The 23,707-nt window shown below is 46.0% G+C and overlaps 2 protein-coding genes across 8 annotated transcripts in view; one reads left to right on the top strand and one right to left on the bottom strand.

The window, feature by feature from the left end:
- MICALL1 (MICAL like 1) overlaps positions 1-15,093 on the top strand; it is a 32,198-nt gene extending 17,105 nt beyond the window's left edge. For 3 of the 6 annotated variants that reach the window (XM_083573511.1, XM_083573514.1, XM_083573512.1), the window contains 10 exons: positions 1,072-1,135; positions 2,302-2,705; positions 3,306-3,793; positions 5,063-5,197; positions 5,982-6,111; positions 7,425-7,515; positions 8,274-8,347; positions 10,641-10,755; positions 11,259-11,305; positions 13,253-15,093. In XM_083573511.1, the coding sequence (XP_083429637.1) occupies positions 1,072-1,135; positions 2,302-2,705; positions 3,306-3,793; positions 5,063-5,197; positions 5,982-6,111; positions 7,425-7,515; positions 8,274-8,347; positions 10,641-10,755; positions 11,259-11,305; positions 13,253-13,374 (1,670 nt within the window). In that variant the 3' untranslated portion in view covers positions 13,375-15,093. Of the gene's footprint in view, positions 1-1,071; positions 1,136-2,301; positions 2,706-3,305; positions 3,794-5,062; positions 5,198-5,981; positions 6,112-7,421; positions 7,516-8,273; positions 8,348-10,640; positions 10,756-11,258; positions 11,306-13,252 lie in introns of all 6 variants that reach the window. The other 3 variants (XM_083573509.1, XM_083573510.1, XM_083573513.1) reach the window with 1 other exon arrangement.
- On the bottom strand, positions 15,081-23,685 carry LOC310743342 (UPF0193 protein EVG1). Of its 2 annotated transcripts, XM_083573516.1 has the most exons (8): positions 23,546-23,679; positions 22,861-22,974; positions 21,795-21,908; positions 20,054-20,116; positions 19,264-19,449; positions 18,281-18,412; positions 16,573-16,673; positions 15,081-16,322 (listed from the first exon to the last, which is right to left on the bottom strand). In XM_083573516.1, the coding sequence occupies exons 3-8, from the start codon at positions 21,898-21,900 to the stop codon at positions 16,200-16,202; spliced, it is 711 nt and encodes a 236-aa protein (XP_083429642.1). In that variant the 5' UTR covers positions 21,901-21,908; positions 22,861-22,974; positions 23,546-23,679; the 3' UTR covers positions 15,081-16,199. The 2 variants fall into 2 exon arrangements, with proteins under 2 accessions (XP_083429642.1, XP_083429641.1); XM_083573515.1 differs by lacking the exon at positions 22,861-22,974 and having other exon boundaries at positions 23,546-23,685.
- Between the last annotated feature and the right edge of the window lie 22 nt (positions 23,686-23,707).

The following is a 23,707-nucleotide window of genomic DNA, read 5'->3' as shown; positions in this document are numbered from 1 at the left end:
GCCATTCTTGTTGAGGGGCAGTATAGAATTCTCTGCATAAATAAATACAATTGGCAGGGGGTTGTACGAGAAAACCTTTGGAGGTACCTTTCAGTTGTAGCAGTGGGCAGCTTGGCGAAAGCCCTTTTGTCCTGTGAAACATGCCCTTCTGATGGGACAGATAACCTGGATTCTGTGCCCATGAATTAACTGCATTCACTCCTTGTGTGATGCTTCATTCTTCTTCCACAAGCACGATTTTCTTGTAAGGACCAGTGGAGTAGATGGAAAGAAGGGCGTGGAGATTCAAGGCTGGGTGTGCCTTGGGCATAGATCAGAGAGCCGTAGCCAGAGTGGAGGAAAAGGAGCTGTGTGGCTGTGCAGTCATGCTCCCAGAAGGCAATAGATTTATTTGGCCACTTTCCTAGTTTCTGAGGTTTCGCAAGATGCTGCGCAGCTGCATGTTGGGAGCTTTCATCCCTGGCTATAAAAACAAGTTATCCCAGCGTAATGGATTTGGACGTCCTTGCTAGGAGATGAGACACATGGGTATGTTAAGAGCATCAGGAGAGCCCAGCTGGATCAGCCCAAAGGCCCATCTAGTCCAGCATCCTGCTCTCACAGTTGCCAACCAGAGGCCTATGGGAAGCCCGCAAGCAGGACTAGAGCTCAAGAGCAGTCTCCCCACTTGTGGTTCCCAGCAGCTGTTATTCAGCAGCAGATTGCCTCTGACAGTACAGGGGGGAAAACAGAGCTATTAGCCATTATGGCAATCTGCCATGACTTTGTCTAAGCCTCCATTAAAGGCACCTATTTTGCTGGCTATCCCTACGTCTTGTGGGAATGAATCCCATAGATTTAACTGTGTGCTATGTGAAGAAGTATTAACTGTTGTCCTGAATTTTCCAACAAATTCAGTAGAGCTTGAAAACTGTTGCAAGAGAGGGAGAAAAATCCTTTATCCACTTTCTCCAAACTGTGCATAATTTTATACATATCTATCATGTTCTCCCTTACTTGCCTTTCCCCCTCTCCTAAACATAAAAGCCCCTAATGTTGCACCCTTTCTTGTGTTCTTCATTTCTGGATTAGGTAGGCCTCCTGAGCCCTGTCCTCCTGTTCCAAAGCCCAGAGGCAGACCCACGTCCTCCGAGCGGTATGTCCCTTTCGCTTGCAAATCACACTCAGACAGCAAGATAAATGTTGACCTTCCCTCCAGTTTCCTTTTTCCCTATCCATGCAAATCGAGCTGCAGGATGGGCATGCATTGGAGGTTTTAAGTGAGGGGTGGGGGCTTATTCAGAACTTGTTATTCTGAAGTAGTGACACTCCCCCCCCCCGTCTATTGAAGAGAGAATCCTGGGTCCTTGCAGAGCAATACAGACAGCAACACCCCCCTTCAATCTGTGTATCTCTTGTCAAAATGCAAGTTAACAAACAACTGTGTAGACCACACTTCTCCAACCTGGTGCTCTCCAGATGTTGGCTTGCAACTCCCACCATCCCTGAACAATTCCTGTGCAGTCTGGGGCTGATGGGAAGCGGAGTTAAAAAACATATTGAGGGCACCCAGTTGGGAAGGCTGACTAGATAGTAAATCATGCAGGTGAACCCTGTGTAGGAAGAACAGCATGTCTTGATTTCCAAAGGATAGCTATGTTAGCCTATTGCGAAGAGTCTTGTGGCACCTTTAAGGACTAGCAAAGCTAAGAAATCGGGTAGTTTTTAATGTGTCACAAGACTCTTCATCATGCTTTAAGCAGCTCTTAGCAATTTCAGCCACATAGAGGGGAAGATGGAAAGGCTCAGGGTCATGTCTGAGTCACTTGATGTCTCCCAGTCCAGCACAGATGGAAAGGGTTGTTCTCACTGCATCAGACTATCCCTATCCTTAGCTTGAGAATCCAAAGCTGCTGCTCAGTATTCCTTCCTGAAAGATTGGAGAAAAAAATAACAGGGCTGTGTATATTGTAAACATAACAACAAAAGTCATGATTCAGTACCAAGAAAATCTGCTTTCTGCTTTTCAGCTTTCAAAATATACATGTGTCGTATCTTTTTTCTTTTTTTTTTAAGCAAAGGGTTATGAAGTAAATTAAGATTCTGCGGGGGGGGGGGAGTAAATGTTGTGTTCAGCATCAGCTTGTGGTCTTGTGTGGCACACTTGCAGAATATGTGCAGCCTTGGGCTTCAGAGACCGAGCGTCTTGCTTTCTCTCAAGCGACAGACAGGTGGGCCCCTCCCTGCTTGGGAGGAGCCTCTTTTCCATTTTGTACTCTCCCCTTTTCATTCTTCCTTACCCCATATATTTTCTCCTGCCAGAACTGGGGAATGCCCACGGCCCAAAGACCCTCCCTGGATTGCATTGGTTCAGGGAGAGCCCAAGAAGAAGCTGGCCCCTCCGCCTCCCCCGCCAGGTAGTCGCAAGGAGAGCCCCTCGAGGGTTTTGGAGGAGGATGAAGGTGGAGAAGGGAAAGCGCAAGGCAGGGAAGGCAAGCCCGCTCCGGAGGAGCCCAAGCCGTATAACCCCTTTGAGGATGATGAGGAGGAGCAGCAGGAGGAAGAAGAGGAGGGAGTCATCGCGCAACAGAGCACGCCAAAGCAAGAGCAGAGTGAGGGCGAGCCCACCTCCAAGGGGGCTCACCCCTGGTACGGCATCACCCCCACCAGCAGCCCCAAGACCAAGAAGCGGCCAGCTCCAAGGGCCCCCAATGCATCCCCTCTTGGTGAGTCTCCACCCTGCCTTCCGACAGGAAGGAAAAGAGTGAGCTCTCTCATGGTTTGCACCGGATGTTTGAGGCCTGGTCCTGCCATGCTTGCCGTGGCTGAGGTGCCCTCGGGGCTTTGTTGGACTCAAGCTCCCATCATCCCTGACCACTAGCCATGCTGGTGGAGGCTGATGGGAGTTGGAGTCCAGCAACGTTGAAGGGGAGATGCTCAGGTTCCCCATCTTTCGAATGGGCCTGTCTGGAAAAGGTGTTCTGTCATGCTATGACTTTTTTTCTGCCCAAGCGCTGCCTTCACTCCTGGGTGCTTTGTGGTGGGTTGAGCCAAATTGGCTGGGGCAACAAAGGTAAATTTTGCCTTTGGACCAGTAGGCTAGGTTTTGCGCGCACACATCGTTCTCTGTCCTCCAAATGGACAATCAAGAGGCAATATTGGAGTTCAAGGGCACATTCCAAGCAGGCAAATTGGGGGCCAAAGCAAGGCCAGTGGGAGGTGTGGCATGGGAAGGGTTCAGAGGGCTGGGCAGAGAGGCCTAAAGGGCCATGCTTGGGCCTGAGTTCCCCCACTTTTGTCTCACCTGTACTTGCCCCTCGTTGCAGCTCACCACCCCATCTCCCGACTCTCCCGCTCGGAGCCGTCTTCCTCCACCCCCTCGCCCGCCCTGAGCCTGGAGAGCATCGCATCTGAGTGTTTGGCCAAGGGCGCGGATGACTTGGATGAGACCTCCGTGCCCAAGAGCTCCTCGGAGCCCGCAGTCCATGTCCCGGCCGCCACTTCCATCGTCTCCTCCTCAGGCCCCCCACTCTCCCGCCTCTCCTCCTCTGGTGAGGAGTGTCCCACGGCCCTGCCCGGCAGCTCGGCCAACTCCTCCTTTTCGTCCTCCAGCGATTTGGCTGGCGATGGCAGCGAGGCACAAGGGGGACATTCACAGACTGCCCGAACCTCCTCATCTGGGAACTTGAAAACCTCCCCTGGGGGAGTTTCCCCCAAGCCTTCGGCCGGGGCCGTTCCCACACCTATCCTCTTGGCCTCGGAGCTGAGTGGTGCGGCTGCCAGGAGCTCTCCATCACCCAAAGCACAGCCAAAGGTAAGTTGGAGTCGCTTTCCTAGGTTCTGGTCATGAGACCCATTCTTCGTCCCTGCAGGTTTTTGAAAAACAATGACCTTTTGCCTTGCTCTGTTACTTTGAAAGGTCCCTGAAATCAACTGAGAAGTTTTTATGTGTGCATGTTCATGTTTGTGCGTGTAACAAAGCATCTGGCCAGGAAGTCCCAGCCAGAGTTATGGCTTTACTGTCTTCGTACAGTGGTACCTTGGTTTGCAACTGCTTTGGATTACAACCGTTTTGGATTACAACCACGTCAAACCTAGAAGTGTGTGTCCCGTTTTTTGGATTAAAACCCATTTTTTTGGGATTACAACCCATTTTTGGGAGGCCCCATTGGCGAAAGCGCACTTGGGTTACAACCTGTTTTGGTTTACAACCAGACCTCCGGAACAGATTATGGTTGTAAACCAAGGTACCACTGTATTCCCAGAGACATGACAACTTCTTGGCTTGCTCCCCACTCTCGCCTCTAGCACCACCTGCTGGTTATGTTATGTACTGCTGGGTAGAACTGGGTAGAAGCTGCTGTTATGAAGTATTGCACAGAGTTTCAGATCCTCTGACGATGCTGCTTTAAAGATGGCATGCACAACAAAGGCTGTTCTCACGGGGAAAGTCTGCTAGGGCTGTGTTTAGTGGTGCTTAGGGCCAGATCTGATTGGGGGGCTTCTGATTCCCCCACCCCTGCTTTATCTCTCCATCAGTTTTGGCTTTTTTCTCCATTCTCTCCCCCTTCCCATTAACATAAGCCTAAACTGATCACATGCAGAGGGTTTGAAATGAAGGCTGCCTGTGGCTCATGAGCTGCAGAGGAGGGGGCTGACACAAAACTCCCCACCACAGAGTGCTGCAGGGTTTTGTGGCAGCCCCCCTCCCTCTATCTTTCACCCCAGGAAATGTAAAACCCACTGCTCCACCATGCAATTCCCTGTTCCACCAGGATCCCTTGAACTGCAGGGCAGTCTTACTGTGGCTGGCTTGTCCACAGCTGCTGAGCATGGCTGTTGGGAGTGTTCCCAGCATTTGTGATTTCTCATGTGCACTGCCTCATTTCCCTTGCTCAGAATCAGGAGTCCCTGGCCTGTGTCTGTTGTAAAAGAGGCCTGGCTACTACGACCCCCCACCCCCCGTGCCAGAGCTGAGTCCCTGCTCCAGAGATATGGTCCTCAAAAGTGCCAGGGTGGAGTGGTAGGTTCAGGATCCCATTGTGGTATATTTTGATATTCTGCTTGGTGTGTTTGTCCCCAGTCATCCTGCAAAGAGAATCCCTTCAACCGGAAGCCGTCGCCTGTCACATCCCCCTCCATTAAGAAAACTCCAAAGGGACCCAAGCCAGCAAGGCCTCCTGCTCCGGGACATGGCTTCCCGCTAATTAAACGGAAGGTAACGAGGATTGGGGGCTTCTGCCTCATTTGCCATGCTACTTAAATTCCCACAAATCACTCACAAAAGGAGTATTTAAATTAACTGAGCTAACTCAGTGGTGTTTGTTAACTTCAGTGGGTTCTACTCTGAGTAAAACTTAATTGAATACCACCCCTGTGAAGAGGGGTTGTATACTTTCTAGCGGGCTGATTGAGAGCATTTGTATGCAGTGGTTGTGGCTTCCTCTGAAAGCTACACCATAACAAAAGCTGCTGGGGCAGATTCTAAATGCTGAGCCTGAAACCTGGCTTTGAAGGTGCTGAAGGCAAGCCTCGCTTGCAGAGGAACAGTTATCTGGCGTCAGGTGTAGGGCAGGTGCTGGGGCAAGGCTTGGGGAAATGACAGCACAGGCCAAAGTGGGGCCAGGGCATGTTTAGTTAGGCCTGCAGGCTGGAGGTTCCTCACCAGTGCTTTATGTTTACTCTGTGGACTCCAGAATTTGTCTCCTTAAGAATGTCGGCCAAAACAAGTTTCTGTCCCTCATGATTGTGTAGGAAACCATCTGAGCATTCAGTAGTGATAATTTTAGGTAAGGAGGTTAGGAGGGATTTTGGTTGGGACACCCCTGCCAGGTTCTGCCCTACATCTTGCCCTAATTCACAGATACATATTTTTTTTAATGTACTCCCCATGAGTCTTATCTCCCTCCTCCCACCCTGGAGTCAGTAGTTATCTTCTAGAAAGCCACGCCTGCCTTGTTAGAAACAGGAAGCATGATCCTTGGTTCCTTGCCTTTTTACAGGTTCAGTCAGACCAGTATGTTCCAGTGGAGGACATCTATGGCGAGATGGACAGCATTGAGCAACAGCTGGATGAGCTGGAGCATCGAGGGGTTGAGCTGGAAAGGAAGCTTCGCAGCATGGAAAATAATGGTAGGGTGGTGGATAACTGCCTGTGAGGCTGCGCAGGGCAAGGCAGAAAGCAGGAAGATTTGCAGGATATATTATCGTCATCTTTGGCCATGCTTGCTGGGGCTGCTGGGAGTTCTAGTTCAGCAACACCCGGATGGCCAAAGGTTTCCCTGCACCTGATATAATGCAGCCAAGTTTGCTTTTCCATGGCTTGGGCACCACCTGCCTATCTTTGCTTATCCCACTGTGTATATTCATGGGGTGAATGTTAAAAAACATTCTATGTATATGAATTATCCATGTTTGTTAAAATATATACCACGTAATACTTGGTTAGGGAACTTTCAGGCAGAAGGGTTTCTGTGTTCAGAGCAAAGGCAAGGAGGGAAGAGGTTAAGCGTTGGCAACTTGGAAAAGATGGGTCAGGTTTAAAAACAAAAGCCAACCCTCCAGGATCTTTGGTATTTGTGTCCGGAGATGGAGGTGATTGAGGAAATGCCTCTGTGCGTGTCCTGGTTGTGCTTCTGCTTCAAAAATAGCATTTCTAGGTTTCAGGTGCCCTGAACCTAATGTGGACTAACAGTAAGAGCAGCTGTAGCTGCCTCATCCCTTTGCCTCTGTGGTGGGCAGATCTCAGGGAAGGTCTCAGTGGTAGAGCACATGCTGTGCGTGGCAAAGATCTGGGTTCAGTCCCTGGCATTTCTACGTAGGGCTGAGAAAGTCCCCTGGTCTGAAACCCTGGAGAGCCACTGCCAAGGTAGATGAACCAATGGTCTAATTCAGTATTGGTGTCAGGCTTTGAAGAGTGTGTGGCAGAGGCAGGGGGACAGGGGAGTGACCCTGGAGAGGGACCAGTGATTTATGGGATTCCACGCCACCCACAAGGCAGGAGCCAAGGCAATTCAAGGCAGAAGAAGAGACGGTTCAGGCGAGGGACGGGTCAGTAGATTCCCCACCTTCCTCTGTCCCACTGTCTCCTGGGAGCAGGAGGGGCTTGAAAAGGGAAGAGCAGTGACGACTTCTGTGCAGGAGGTCTCAGATTGAGGGCACGCCACCCGTCAGATAAGCCTGAGGATGGGAGGGCCCCCCACTGTTGCTGCAACTTCTCCATAGGGCCCAGACCTATGGACAGCTGAATAGAGGCTAGAAGTGTGTGAGTGCAGTATGTGTATCCAGAGCATGATGGAAGCTGCTGTAAGTGTTTCTCTAGCCAACAAAGAGTTAACTGTCAGATGTGCATCTTTCTTATCTGAGATAGGCCAGGACAATAAGGTAGCTTCATACCCATGTGGCCTTCTCAGCTCTTTTCCTTCCTCCGTCCCTTTGACCAGCAGATATTCCTGAAGATGGCTTGCTGGTCGACTGGTTCAAGCTCATCCACGAGAAGCACATGTTGGTGCGCCGGGAGTCTGAACTCATCTATATGTAAGTACACATGGTTGATGAATGGCCACACACTTTCTAGGGGGCAAGTGCCGCTCTTTGCAGGCTCAATCCCAAGTGCCAAAGGCCACCCCAAACAGGTAGATCAGAGGTTCGGGGGGCGCCATATGTTGTTGGGCTCCATCTCCCATTGTCTCCAGCCAGCATGGCCAGTGGTCAGCAATGATGGGAACTGTCATCCAGCAGCATCTTGAGAGGCTCAGATTCCCCATCCAAGAGTGGATCTTCCAACCTTCTGAAATAATCTGGAGTTTGCTGAGTAGGCATAGGGAATGCCATAATGGCAAGGAGGATGAGCTAGTTATATAATATACTATTACAGATGCCACATAATATTAGTTCTGCACTTGTAAGAAGTACATCTTGCAGGGGGGCATCACCAAAACTCTGGAACTCACTGCCTATTGACACCAGGTAGGTGCCTTTACTGTACTCTTTTCAGCACCTGCCAGAAACTTTACCCAAACATGTAAAAACTGGCAGGCATTTTAATCTGCCATTTTAGCCTAGCTGATTTTATTTATATATTTTATTTTTAAAAAATAACTTTTAACTTTTATCAATATACTAATGTACATTTTATGCCTTTTGTAAACCACTTAGAAGTTTTACTTCCAGTTAAGCGGTTTATGCAAATTTTGTTAAAAATAAAAAATAAATTTGCCTTGCTGAAGATTCCCATCCCGCTGCTCCCACATCTTGGTGCTGGCATGTAACTCTCCCCTTTTCCTTCCTTTTAGTTTTAAGCAGCAGAACTTGGAGCAGCGTCAGGCTGACGTGGAGTATGAGCTGCGATGCCTCCTCAACAAACCTGGTACGTCTCTCGGGGTGTGATATGAGCAGTTTTTAAAAAAGTGATCTTTGCCGTAGCATTTGAGAATGACTTGAAAATGATTTTGGATGCATTTGAAGGGAACAGTGTTACAGGGCCTACGTGAGGAGACCATGCCAGGCGATGTGAGCTGTTTCTTGTTCCCCTGGTGTGTTCAGGCTTTGCTGGGATGGCCGGTGCTCCAGGCTGCTCACTTTGAATGTTAGCCTAAGTATGTTTCTTCATAAGGTGCTTACAGTTCCTTCAGTATCCTTAAAATTGTGTATGTCCGTTTGTTTGTTTATTTACCCTACTGTTCAGCCAAAAAAGACTGAATAGCAATCAATAAATCATTCATCCAATTTATATCCTACCTTTCCTGCCGAAAAAGTCTAGGACTGCAGAAACAGCAATGATAAATCACAACTAAAAACAGTCAAAAACAGTTACAAGCATGTTAAAAGCACTCTAAAAACCAGCTAAATACATTATTTCAGTCGGTGACCTCAGGGTTGCCAAGAGCAATGTCTTTCAGCCATCAAATGCCTGGAGAAACAGGAATGTATTTAGAGTTCTCCTGAAAGTCAGTAATGAAGGCGATGGACACACCTCACTAGGGAGGGCATTCCACAAACACCCCTGTCCCTAGGTTTAAAATTTGAAAGACACAACACAAAAGGAAAAAGGATTGGGCAGGAGGAGGAAATAAACGAAACTCAGAAACTAGTTCTTAGATATGGAGTTCATTTGACTACTGGAAGGGAAACTGCTCAAGGAGAGGAACAGCCAAAAGTTTTCTGATTTTGCATCAGAGCCAGTAAAGTGGTCCTGCTTCCCTTCCCTTTGCTCTGCTGCAGTACGACACAATGGCAAGATGGCATTTGAGGGAGAAGAAAAGCCTGCTGGAGACAGCTTCTTGGTGGAGCTGATGGAGCGGTCCTTTCTTCTGTATGCTTCAGGCTAATGGAATGGCAGGCTAGGAAACTGCCTGATACCTGGGGCCCAGCAGCTGTTCTTTCACTATGGCCCGAGTGTTGCTAGTTTAGACAACTGCTGTTACTGTGTCAGCTAAGAGGAGAACTCCGTAGTTTGAACCTTCTCTCTGCCATGGGCGCATTAGGTGGCGTTTGGCAAGCCATAGATTCCCAGCCTCAATCTCATCTGCAGTACGAACAGAATAATAGTGGCCTACCTTACAGGGCTATTCTAAGGCTTGCTGAGATTGAAGGATTTCAGAGTTTTGACATGAACCTATATGTAGGCGCAATACTACCCAGAGCAGAATATTATCTCAACGCACGTTGACTGCCAGCAGAGAGCACTGTTCAATAAAACGAGAGGTTCTTTCCCTACTGCCAGCCTTCAGTCGATGGCATTTCCTGCCCTAGTTAGTTAATGAAAGTCCAACAAGAGGGAAGCTCTCGAAACAGGCTCAAGGCACGGATGATCTGTAGAGAGGTATGGGGAAGAACATAGTGAGCAAAACCCAGTGTTTCTTGAGCCACAATTGACCCTTTGTGAGGAGAACTTGGAAGATGTTCAGCCTCACAGGCAAGAAAGGAACATGGAGCAGTCTTGTACTGAGTCACTGCCTTACACATTGCTTTGCCCAGCCTAGTTCTATGTACTCTGAAGGGCAGTGGCTCTCTGGGGGCCCAGACAGAGGTTTTCCTTAACTCTACTACCTGAGACCCCTTTTGACTCAGGAGTGGCTAACCTGGGTACCTTCAAAGGTTGATGAGCTACAACTCCTGTCTGTCCTAGCCAACACCCCGTCATGGACGGTGTGGGTTGTAGTCCAGCAACTTCTGAAGGGACACAGATTTTCTCACCCATTTTATCTGGAACTGACACACTCTGCCCCACACAATCCCACGGGTTGTGCCCCTTCATAAGGGCCACCTTTTCTCCTTTGGGTGGCACGTGCTAGGCTAGAAAGCCAGAACTCGCTCAGACTTTGTGGTATTTCCAGCACTGTTCGTGTTAAGAGGAGGAGCACGCTGGGTTCAAGTGCACACTTGTCACGTAATCCTTCGCAGAGCAGAAGTGTGACCATCTAACCCTAGGAAGTTCCATCACATAACTCCTGCATTGCTCTTCGCTGCTATTCTGCGCTGATGTTTTGCTGTTGGGTGTTCTTGTGCTTTCATTTTATGATTTTAACGTAAACTGTACTTGTTTGTCACATTTTTTTTGTAATCCGCTCCGGGACGGTTTCAAGGAAGGTGGGCTTATAAGTACAAACACCTAGTAAATAAATAATCGCCTACTCACCTCTCTCTTTCTTGGTGGACAGAGAAAGACTGGACAGATGAGGACCGCGTGAGGGAGAAGGTGCTGATGCAAGAACTGGTGACCATTATTGAGCAGCGGAACGCCATTGTCAATTGCTTGGACGAGGACCGGCAAAGGTAGCAGAAGGGGGAGTGGTTGGAAATGACCTGCCTACTTCTAAATAACAGGGCTGGGGTGACTGTAAAGATGGCTGTAATTGCATGACCCCAAATGCCATTTTTATAGTGAACATCTTCCCTAGACAAGACACAAGAGCTTTGTCCAAGGGAGCTGGTGCTAGGAGCTTGCCCAAAGATGTGGTGCATTTGGGATCTGAAAGAATGGCTTTCCTACTTGGGCCAAGAATGGTGAACCTGTGGCCTGTCAGTTGTTTCTGGACTACAGCTCCCATCATCCCTGACCATTGGCCATGGTGGCTGGGACTGATGGGAGTTGGAGCCCAACAGCTTCCAGGGGAGGGTCACAGGGTCCTATCCCCCAGCATAGAAACTATTGGCTGGGCAGAATCGGGAGAAGAGCAGCTTCTTGTGTTTATGGCATAATGACATCTTTTTAGAAGCTTCACTTCAACTGTTCTGGCAAAGACCAATCTTACTATTCCTTCCCCTTGTTTTACCAGGGAAGAAGAAGAGGACAAAATGCTGGAAGCCATGATTAAAAAGAAAGGTAAGAGAGGTCCAGGAGTTAAGGCATTGGTTCCTGAATATTCTTTATTAAAATATTTCTAACCCACCTTTCATTTAGATAGTTAAAACGACTGTTAACCAGGACACAGTGTGCTTATGTGTCCTTTCCATACTGAACACACTAAAAGTATGCACCCAAGCAATTTGAATTCTGCTCCAAGGAAAGCTGAATTGTATGACTTAAATGCAAAATTAAGTAAATTTGCATAATTTTTCTCTTTTTTTGTAATCCTGCTGATCACTCAGGAAAGTAGCCTTCTGCTTGCAGATGCAGTAGGGGCAGGAAGCCGAGGTGGGGGGGATTTGGGACGGAAAGGATGTCAAATGCTCCTCTGCTTTCTCCCCAAACTGCCTTTGGCCATGGGTGGTGCATGCACACTCCCTCTGTTGTTGGGGAATATCGCTCCCAGCACAGGGCAGCACATAATCCCTATAGCCCAGGTCCTGTTCTTCATCTCGGAAGCAGTTGCAGTACAGAAGGAGGAAGCTCTGAGACATTGCACCTAAATCTAAATCCTTCCCTCTTAATAGTTCCCTGGGGGGCAAAGGGAATCTAAGCTTTCCCTTCCCTTCTGAAGCAACTATTTTAGAGGAAGAATGAAAGCCATGGAAATTCTTTCATGGATGCATGCTTGTTTTTGCTAATTTGCTAATTTAGTCTGGTTTTGCTAGCCACAGGGCAGGGCAAGAAACTATGCAAGGCACTGAAAGCCCTGCCCCCAAACATAGGAAATTCAGTCTCTTTTATGGCTTCTGAGATTTTAACTCTGCATTTTCAAGCATTTTCTTCACATCCAAAAAGGCTAGAAACCTTTTTCTGTCCTCCTGGTTTCTTTTTTCTTTTAATCAGGAAACTAAATTCAGTGACTAAGAAAACATTATGGGTTTTTTCTGGACTCCTGCAGAATGGCAGGATATACACAGCTTTGGGATCAACCCTTGTTACCGGAAAATCCGAGGGCTCCCTTGGACAAAATCAAGACACCAACCAGAGCAGTTTTGAAGCAAATCAGCAGCCTGTAGGCCCGGTCTTTATTGAAGAAAAGACTGTCGCGACAGGACTCCCACCGCCCACAAGTCTACCCATAATAAAGATAGGGCGATGTGGAGCGTTACGGGGAAATACATGAGAAATGACGGGGTTTTGTGAGGAGCTGTCAGGCTAGCGCTTCCTTATTTATGGAAGGCTTTTAGGGGATGCCCCTCTAGAAGGGGCATCTCCAGGGTCGGGAAGGTGGGAGGTGTGTGTGTGGTGCTTGTGCATTACGATGTAATGAAGGGGGGGGGGTCTCCTGCTACACCCTGAACACCCAGGGATAATTCCAGTTTGAGACTGTATCTAATACAGTCATCTAATACACCCTTTAGGTGCATATTTGTTTTGGCAAACAGCAAGGGTCACAAATCTATTTAGTGGTTGCTATTCCTCCCTTTTTGCATTTTTCCACAGGTGATGATCCTCCTTTCTCAGTCCCTTGCAGAATAATAATTCCAGATTCTGTAAACAATGCTTGTCCTGACTTGACAATTGGCCTGTTGTATGAAGCATGCAAATAAGCAGATTTATGCTAATTTAGCTAATGTAATCCCTTGAGGCATTTGGATTTTCTGGTTACTGAATCTAATTTTAGTATAGAACTGTAGCATCCATGACGTTACAAGCATTTGCCAGGGTATGCTTTGTGTATACTTGTTGCATGAAGATCCTGATATATATGGGAGGGCTTAAGCCCAGGTTCAGTCCCTGGCATCTCTAAATAATGTTGGCGTCTCCTGTCTGAAACCCTGGAGAGCTGCTGCCAGTTGCTGAGCTCCTGTCTGACTCAGCTGAATACAGTTTCTCACCTTCCTCTCTTGCCCAACCCCAGGTGCATTCCACAGAAAGTGATCACTGTACTTTCTCTCTCCCCCTCCCTCCTTTCTCCAGAATTTCATAAGGAGACCGAAGCTGAAAGCAAGAAGAGAGGGAAATTCAAGCCCATGAAAGTGTTGAAACTGCTTGGGAACAAACATGAGTCAAAGAGCAAGTCGCCCAAGGAGAAAAGCTAAAGCAGGAGGCAGCCAGAAGCGGGGAGGGACAAAACCGGTCCTGTTTGGCCGGCCACCTGGCAAATGGGGCTTCTGCCTCCTGCCCCTTCCCTGCCCTCCCGCCACCACCAATGCTGTGCCTCGCCATACACCAAAGCTGGCTTCCCTCGGAGAAATTCCGTCTTCTTCCATCAACAGAAGCTCCTTTGCCTAGTAAAAGGGGAGAGAGGTGGGGCAAGCCTAGTCAGCACTGAAATAGTTGGAGGGACAGACTGGAGGAGGAAGCTACTTGTCTCTTCGGCTTCTGGGTAGGGGTGGGAAAGTGAAATAGCTTTAGGCTTCCTCGGTTGTACGTGTGTACTTCTTATTACTGGTTCTGAGCGGTGCAGAATTTGGGTGTCTGTGGGAAACTTGCACTAATTGTCCCCCTCCCATCTCTCAACTGTGATAGTCACATGTGCCTCGTACCCCTCTCCTTCGGGGAGGAGGAGACTTTCCATAGTAGTCCAGGGACGGGGACTCATCTCCCCTGCTCCAAATCCCTTTTCTCATTAGCCTGCTAGTCAGAAATCCCACTTGGGGCATTTGGAAAGGTTTTGGGCTTTTGGAGCACGGTTATTTTTTTGTTTTGGCTTAAAACTGTTAAACCGAGTATCATGGGAAACGCTTCCATGCCATAAGGGCGGATAGAAACAGCCAAGAGCCTAACCAGTGGCCTATTTCTCTCCTGCTGCCAATGTGCTGCAAATGCCGAGTCTCTTGGAAACCGTTTTTAGCAATGCAGGGAGGAAAGCTTAAAGGGATTGGATTTTCATGTACTTGGTAAGGTCTGAATCGGACACTCACTGGGCCTTTTCACCCTCTTGGTTGCTGCTGCTAAATTTCATCCATGGTGCTCTTCAAGGGACACAGTGGGCTGGGAAAGGGTCCAACGTTCCCCTCCACTGTGAGGGCATAAGATCTCATGCTGTACTCGATGCCAACAAGGTTTCCTTTTTGCCTTGCTCACCAGTGCCACCCTTAGCCCATTTGGGAGGGATTCCAGCTGCTCCCCCCTCAGCTTGACATGTATATACTTTCCTAAGAGTGCAAGAGGGCTCCTTTCTATACTGCTTCCTTAGCTTGAATTTCCACCTCTCCCTTCCAGCTTTGTTTTTATTTGTTTGCGTGTGTGTGTGTGTGTTTGCGTGTGTGCTGGGAGGGAAGGGGCCTTCCCACCTTCCTTTCTGCCTTCTCCTCCGAGTGGAGGAGCTATTTATTGAGATGTTTGTTTGGTCTGAGTTAAACACTGATAGTATTGTAGGTGTTGGTTAGTCAGCTGTTAGTCTTGGGTTCTTGTTAGCAGAGTAGACTACCAGCCCAGAGCAAATTGCTGTGCTGCCTTATCCAAATATGATGGAATGTTTGGCCAGTCCCTGGCTATGATACTCAGCCTATGCTGTCCCAGAAGGGGATCTGAGTTCATCAGTGTTGCCAGCGCTGGTTCAGGGCCTTGTTATCAGTCCCCACAAGTGGCTGACGACCTCCTGCTGAATCCTGCTCTCCACAGAAAGGCCACCCTGGGGTTTGATCCCAGAGCACAACATTCCCCTCTAAAACAAAACTGTTACAAAATGCCACCAGAGATGCTCCCATCACAAATCCCCCTAGCCCTGATGGACAGAATTACACTGTATTAACCACAATCTCCACTTACATGCAGGGAACAAACAAATGAAATAAAACTATTGTATTTAGCAACAGTGTTGGTGTTTATTTCTCCGTTTTGAATCACAGTAGAAACAAAACAGACCCTCTCTTATAAAGGTAGTCCCAGGGCATATAAAATAGAGACGTCTCAGGTATATATTTCATACCAGTCTTGTTTTTAAAAATAATAATATGAGAAGAGTATATGAGGGGTAAACTAGCCTTGAGGGGGCAGCTGTATTTTGTATTCACACTTCTGCCCCACAACTAAACTGGAGTGGGTTTTCTTTTTACAATAAAAGGTAAGGGGAGCTGGTTGCCTACTCCCTCTCCAGTTTACCTCTTTCCACTCTTGTCACTTCAGGCATTTGCCCTGGTTCCAATACCAACCATGAGCTAAACAGCCAGAAAATGTTTCAAGTGACAGAGCACAGTGAGTTAAAGCAAATAAGACATCAGCCCTCCTTGGCCCCAGCTTTAGTCATGAATGGGGTAGGCCTGTGACTAAACAAACATGGGTGCCCTCTATTATATCTAGGTTGGTCCTGACATGTTCCTACATGCTCCCAATCTCCCTGAGGTAGCCATAAAATTAAAAACAAGTCACCACAGTGTTCTTACTAGCTCTGAAGCAGCAGGCAACATCATTTGTCAGGTATAATTGTACACAAGATTGTAAGAGACGGCAGCATTAACTTTCAGCTTTCACCGGAAAATGTGTGAAAAGTAAAGGATATGAGCTTAGACAGAAGCTTTTGACCCAAACACTTCCTATAATAGGCTATTGTGATTTTAACAAGCAGAAGCACAACCTTCTAGAAAACTGCATCCTGTTATGCTTCACATTGAGACTAGATAGGTGTGTGGAAGTTCTACCCCTTGCTGGTCTGTTTAAACACGAAATGCCCATTCATGCCCTTTACTGTAGCCAGGCATTAATCCTATGGCTGCTTTTAAACCACACCCTCGAAAAGACCTCTTGCTGTTAAAGGCTATGAAAATAGAATATTTTGAGTTCCTGCAAAAACAAAGCCCCTGGGGGCACTGAAACTCTTCCATTTGCCACTTAAGGGCTAAGAGCCATTTCTGAAACTGTCTTGTGGAAAGCCTAGTTCTGGCACCCTTGTGCAATAATCATGTTCTGGCGTGGGAAAGGACTACTGGTCTTCTTGACTTGTGCATTCAGGGTCAGGTTTGTTGCCTATATTGAAGGATTTAGCCATTGCCTCCTTCAGTTCTGCACTCCTCTGTTTGTCGATGATCTCCATCTCTCGTACCTTCTGCGAAAAGCAGGGAAAGGGGAGACTGAGAATTCCAGACACATTCATCACAAAATCACATGCAATGAGTGTCAGAGATTTATTCCCACCCCTGTAGCATTTTTTTAAAGGATCTTCATGTCTTTCATATACCTGTCGGTCAATCTCTTTCCCTACCTTCTCAAAATACATTATGGCCAGTTATCAGACTAGAACAGTAATGCTCAGTACTATACATGACAGAATGTCCAAACCAAAAGAGGACACATACCTGTGATATTTCAGTGAGGATGATCCCTCGGTACAATTTGCCTTGTCCCAGGGCCTCCATTTCTTCCAGAAACCTCTTTCGATCTTGAACTTCATTAACCACTGAGCATTTTATTGGGGGTGGGGGAGAGAGAAAATGAAACAATGGAATGAGGGAGCCTGAAGGCAGGAACACAGAAGTAATCCCGGAACTCTGACTCATCCAATTTCCTAATTACTACACATATTGTATTCATTTTTAGTATGCTCTTTAAACTTGGAGCATTGCTCTCTTGGAAAGAAAGCTTGATGACTGAATTGGTTTATTTACATGTATGGAAAGGAAGTCTTCCCACAGTGCCTAATTAATTTGTCGAATTTGCCTGCAATATAAAAGTGGTGGTCAGAGCCTTAGGTAACTTTAAAATAGGACTGAGCAAATTTATGGATATCAACTTGCTGGAGTCCAATATACATCAACCCCAAGCAGCAGGGCTCAAGGGCCAGGGAAGATGAGTGTGGTGCCCTCCAGCTGTTTTGGACTACTCACTTAGCGAAGGCTGAGCTATAACTAAATAGGAACTCCAGATTCAGAGTTGAGCATATAAATTCTATTTGATGTGGTTGGAGGGCAACAAGTACAGGCCAGCAGTTGCTTGCCAGAATGTTAGATTGGATGGCCCTTACACTGATCCAGCAGGAATCTTTCATCAGAGCATTTATATTCTGCCCTTCTAGTTTTGATACACCACACAGGGGTGCCTTAATATACATTAAAAATACAATCCTATTAAAAAATGGTATAAAACAATTACTAAAAAAATGGTATACAATTACAAATATTGTAAACATACTGTCCTAAAAATTAAAAATAACATTTTGTTTCCTTTTATTTTTATTTATAAAAGTATTTAATTTTATACCATCCTCTCACCAATCATCAGAGCAGTGTACAGCCCTGTTTATGAAATGACTTTTGCCTGATCACCACCAATCAACATATTTGAATGCGGAGGAAAATATGCATAGCTTTCCCAACTTGCATGTATATATATCACCTACTCAGCATGTTTTCCAAATCAAATATGAGAATATTCCCCCACACCATTGGCAGATGTTTTTCAGAATGAGCTCAACTCAAGGTTTTTGATGCCCCAGCTGTCACTGGCACTGTGAAGGCGTTCCCATGCAAATGGGATGCACCTCTGGGGCTCCTAAACTAATGAGAGTCTGCAGTGTGAATTCACTTTACACAGAGGACACAAGCCCACAATACATGTGCTGTTTCTATTGTGGCAGGAGTTCATTTAACTAGGAAAACTAGGCTGCCTGCCTAGTCTGCTTGTATATTTGGACAGCTTTACTGAGTCAGGTCTGCACTGTGTGCTCAGACATGAAACTAGCCCTTGTAACTCATTATACCCATCTTAAATATGTATTAATCTTGTATCAGACTGCTGTAGTGCCATCACGGGGAACAGAGGGCACTACTGACCATGTTTATAGGGTGGAATTTGTCCTGCACTCTATAATTCCTACTTAGTGAGGTAACCTTCTTTGACAAGACACAATAAGGGAGATTTCTTTACTTAGGGCTCTCCCTGAACCCAATAATACAACCCTTACTTTCCTCTGACCAGTTCCTATGCTTCAGAATGGGAGAGCAGCCTCCCTACCATACATAGAGCATCAGATCACTGCTTTCAACCAAGGCAATCCATTGTACATACATTCTTCAAACCGGTCTGGTTCTGGGACCTTCTCTTCTACCTTGACTGGCTCTTTCTTCGGCTTTTTTTCAACTTTGTCCTTTCCTGTTGCAAAAATGTTTTGGAGTCTTTCCTTCTCCTTCTCCAGGTCTCCTACAAATGCCAAAGCAAGCAGATGATGTACAACATGTGGGAGAAGTGCTTTCTTCTATTGCAAGCTCTTCAGGCAGTTTCTGTGCTAGATATTCAGAGCTCCTACAAAGGTGTCTGCATAGGAGACTTATCAAAATCAGGCACCACAGACTGTAGGCTGCAGAGGCCATGCATCATGAAAATGACAAATATTTTGGGTAGAAGTTCTGACACAAATCAATCAGCAATGGTAATGTGAAACAACCTAAACACAGCAAGGTATGGCAGGCACCAAAACTGGTAAGAGGAGGGCAGAGGTTGCAACACAATCCTATTCATATTTACTTGGCAGTAAGTCCCACTATGTTCAACAGGGCTTGCTCCCAGGTAAACATGCATAAGGCTTGTAGCCTTAGTAATGGAAACTAGATTCTATTAAGCTTTTCAGAGGAGAGGTGTGAAAACTGGTTTAACACCTGGAAAATTTCAGTGTGTGGTCTAAAAATTCTGCTGAGCTTTCACAAACAGGAACTTTCATAAACGTTACTGCAAAGAAAACTTGTGAGCTACTGCACTGCAGTGGCTAGGAGCTGGAAGCCAGGAATTTCCCAGTTCAAATCCTGTCCTCAACCATAAACTTATTGGTGGCCCTAGGCAAGTCACTTATCCATCAGCTTCAGCACAAACACACCCACCCGTTGCACATGGAAGGACTGTTAATGCTGACCTGACAGGGCTGTTGTGAAGAGCGCTAAATCCATTTTACATTCTGAAGTGCTACATAAATGCAAAATGTTGTCATGGTTACTTAACTCCCATTTCAAAATTAGCCCCCTGGGAATGTTATCATTTGCAAAGGTTTGGTTCCTTACGGGTGGCCTGGGGCCTGAATTTCTCCCGGATGTATGCATCGCCTGCCCGGCACATCTCAGCAGGCCGGAGACGAGGTCTTCCATATGGACTGATGGACAAAAAAGCCTTTGGTGGTGAGACAGGCTTGGAAAGCTCTGGTTCCTTGCTGGATGTTGGGCTGCATTTATCAGGAAGGGAGTCACCTCCTAAGGAAGGAAAGACCAAGAGCAGAAGATCAAGGAAGTAGATCTTGTGACTTACTGACAGAAGCAAGTGAATGTAATCCTGAGGCTTCAAAGGTATACCTGGTAAAAACCAAGCATTTCAAGAGCTCAGATTTGAACCAAAGGCCTAACACAGCCAAGCAGATGCACAGTGCTCTACTCACAACCTCTCAGCAGCGGCTCTGGCAATTGGTTTGGCTGCAAATGCATGGTGCAGCATGGTAGATGACATTTAACGTTCAGAATCTTTTGATTCTTAGCTTTTAATAAAAACTACCCAAATCTAGTTTTACAAATCTAGTTTTACAGTATATGCAGTGACCAGAACAATAAAACAGCCTTTATTATGTCCCTACAGAGACAGCTGGATAGAACTAGTATCTGTTAGGGAATCATCCATGACTCATTTCCACTTACATTCTGTTTAGCTGCTTGAGTCAATGCTAATTTCCTTTCCAAAGGGATGATTTGTTTGTTTGTAAATGGATAACATGAATGTGACTAAACCGTATTTGGACTAGTAACAACCAACAACTCAGCAGCAATGCTAAGTGTAACGGCAAGGCTGAAATTAGACATAACTCACGCTTTATGCAGTTTGTGAGATGACGTTGCTGGAAGTTGGTAAGTTTGGATTCTTGCATCATCACTGAAAAACAGAAGCTATCTGTAAATATCATGGCCTGAAAATTCCTAGGACATCATCACCTTCACAGGATTAGTTTTAACATAAACAGGAAGAGCAATGGTCCTACAGATTCTTAAAAGATCTTAGGTAACGTGTGTTTTTTTTGGGGGGGGGGGTTAAAGTATATACAGCAAAATAACTACTTAAATCTTCAAATGTGTGATTCGCCATCAGCTCCCACTGATCTCAATAAGTGGAATTCTTGGGTGAAATGGTGATGACTATTTGAACTTTTCAAGAGACCCCCAAATGGAATAATTGATTTTCCCCATATTTCTGAAAAAGAATACAAATATTTAAATACCTTCTGAACCACAGAAATCCAAAGGAAAGAGACACTTTTATGAGTTTGTACTGGATCTTTCATTTTAAAAAGTATTATTCAGAAAGGCCATTATACAGAAGCTTTTTTTTTTTTTAACACAAAATTGCAGATCAGTTTAGAATCTGTTTCCATTAAAACTTCAGTGGACAGCAGCAGTGAGAGAAACCCAATCTTTGCCGATATGGAGCTAACTGCAGAGCATGGCAAATGGGACACATGCACTTGTCCCCATGCGTTGGGAGCTTAAGCAGCTTATGGTAGTGTGCCAAATGCTGCTTCCACTACATCGTGGCAGGTGTGGAAATCCTTCCTGGCACATGCTAGGCAAAGAAGGGACTTGATGTAGGTTTGTTTCTGTAGTCATCATTTATGAAATTGGTTCTGAAACTAGGCCTTTGCTTTATAATCCCGATTTGCACTTTCAGCACCATTAAAAATTATTTGTATTATGGCGTAATATATATTCTTTGGCTTGTGCTCTTAAGTGTAGACTTGGATAAAGAGGGCTAAATCAGAAGTGTGAGAAGCCCACAAATTAGATAACTCTGAAATGCAAGTCCATTTTCTTGCACTTATACAATAAAACTCATGCCATGTGGATTGTATTTTTAATCTTTGTTGGAAGCCGCCCAGAGTGGCTGGGGAAACCCAGTCAGATAGGCAGGGTATAAATAATAAATTATTATTATTATTATTATTATTATTATTGGCTCAAGGAAAACCTGTAGCACGGTGGTAGTATGCATGATGTCAGCCCCTTGTTTGTCCAAGCAGTCTGGGTAAGACTCCTGCCTGAAACCCTGCAGAGCAGTTGCCAGCCAGCCTAGAGCAGTGGTGGGGCATCTGTGACCCTCTAGATGCTGTTGGGCTCCAATTCCCATCAGGCCCAACCAGCATTGACAATAAACAGGAATGGTGGGAGTTCAGTAACATCTGGAGAGCCCCAGATTCTCACCCGGCATACAATCTTTGCAGACAATACTGATTGAGATGACTCAATGATCTGACCTGGTAGAAAGCACCTTTCAGTGTTCATGTAACTGCAGAGACTTTGCTGTATCTGCACTTGCTGTTGCCCAAGGTGTAGACAGGCCGCAAAAGAGGGGCGATGAGTGCTAGATGGACTGCAGATTGTGATAGTGAATGTGGATCTACAATCTCAAGGACCTATGTGCATGGGAATGCATTCACACAGAAGATTATACAGGGCAGCATGGCCAAATGATCTGATGCATGAAGCAGGGTACAGAGTTGCTGGGCAAGGTCTACGAAAGCTCAGTCTTGTTCTAATATCTGCTTAACAGCCTTAATTACCTTTCAACAGTTTCTGTGTTTCCTGGCTATATTCGGTTACAATGGGAACATGCCAGAATCCAGAGCCTTTTGCCACAGCAGGTGTGGTCCTTTCTCGGGCAGCCATTGCAGCACCTTTAAAAGAAAGGTAGGGAAATGCATTTTCTGCATTGGTTAGAACTACAGCTCTAAGACATATTCCAACACCAAATATAGTTTTTCAAATAAACGTTGGTCAACATCAACAAATTTTACCCTTTCACTGTGCTGTCAGGTACTACTGAAAAAAAGATGGGGAGTGAAAATTATACTTTGAGAAGTTACAGGTAATGGTTTAAATGAATTCAGGATTTGATTGCCTTATATGCAGTCCAGTCCTATGCATATTTACTGGGTACTGGTTGCTAATGTGCTTCCAGTCCATATTCATGGTGCTGGTTTTAACCTTGAAAACCCTTTGCATTCCATCATTGAAGGGGATGGGAACCTCAGTTGGTAGAAGCAGATTTTTTACAGCATTTGCTCTCATCCTGAATAATGATATCAGACCTGAAAAGCTGAAAATCTTTGGCTTTTTCAAATGGCTTTTGGTTTGGGTGGACAGGAGGCAAATTACAAAAAGCAGCTGATGCTGTTACAGATCTGGGTTTTTTTCAGAACTGTGTTTGAGATGCTATTTTAAATATTGATTAATTTATTATATGCCTCTATTATGAATAAAAACACATAAAAACTCAGAAATCAGCCCTTCAGACTTCAGTGGGGCTTAGTACCAAGTAAGATCTAAAGGGTTGTCACACAGAAGACTGAGAAAACTTGTTTTCTCCTGCTCTGGAGGGTAGGACTCAAGCCAATAGATTCAGGTTACAAGAACAGATATTCTGACCAGTGTTACAAACTGAGATATGAAAGCTAGGAGCTAAATGACACCTTAAACCTAGGTTATGGGCACCACAATGGAGTATCTAGACACACTTTTTAATAAGAATACAAAGCGCCTAGAACAATGGGAGTTTCGAACGCTGATTCCGACTAAACATCAGGAAGAACATTATGACAGTAAGAGCTGTTCAACAGTGGAACGAACTCCCTCAGAAAGCGGTGAACTCTCTTTCATTGGAGGTTTTTAAGCAGGATGGTCATCTGTCATGTGATGGAGGGCTGAACTAGCAGATTCTTTTGTCTCTCCAGCTCTATGATTCTAGGAAGCCAAATATTTCAGGTATTATTGCAACATATGAGTTTCTCATGCTGAGGCTGTATACACACCATATATTTAAAGCCGACATGCCTACCCACCCCCCGCAAAAAATACTGGGAACTGTAGTTTGTTAATGGTGCTGGAACTGCAGCTCAGTGATGGCTAAACTACAGTTGTGGTGCTTTGGGGCGGGGGGGGGGCACTCAGCCAGAATTTCTCACAAGACCAATTTAAAGATAAAAATGATATCTTTATTATTTTATTTTATTAAATTTGTATACCGCCCTTCACCCGTAGATCTCAGGGCAGTTCCCGGTATAAAAATACAAGGTAAGAACACGTTTCATAAACAATAAAATACAAACAAAGCAGCAATCTCATAAGGGAACACACAGCCCCTCGTGCATGTTGCTACAACAATCCGCGCGCATTTCTTACTCCTGACTGGTTCTAGGGGGCATTTTGGCATCGCACGTGATGCCACGGAGCAGCTTGTTGCCTCGCAAACAACGGAGGGACAGTCTTCTTCCGCCTTACATATACCGTGGACGCCCCAGTTCCACCCTTTTACCTTTAAAAGAAAAAAGTTCCCTCATAGGATCTTAATTGTTCCCTTCATTTGTAAGGGTAAGACGAATCCCTCACATCCTCCTCCTTCTCTTGCCCGAGCTGGCGGCTCCCGTCGCCATAGCAACCGCCTCCGGCGTCCACTTCCGGTGACGTCAGCTGCGAC

This window comes from Podarcis filfolensis (genome assembly GCF_964270895.1).
Source record: "Podarcis filfolensis genome assembly, chromosome: 10".
NCBI lineage: Eukaryota > Metazoa > Chordata > Lepidosauria > Squamata > Lacertidae > Podarcis > Podarcis filfolensis.
The sequence above is the reverse complement of the archived record's forward strand: the minus strand, read 5'-3'. Positions and strand labels throughout refer to the sequence as shown.

Coding starts and splice junctions, on each gene's coding strand:
- LOC310743342 (XM_083573515.1), bottom strand. CDS start 23,570: ATGAGGGAACTTTTTTCTTTTAAAG. Junction 20,117..21,794: donor AACACAGAAACTGTTGAAAG/GTAATTAAGGCT, acceptor TCTGTTTTTCAG/TGATGATGCAAGAATCCAAA. Junction 16,323..16,572: donor TCCTCACTGAAATATCACAG/GTATGTGTCCTC, acceptor TGCTTTTCGCAG/AAGGTACGAGAGATGGAGAT.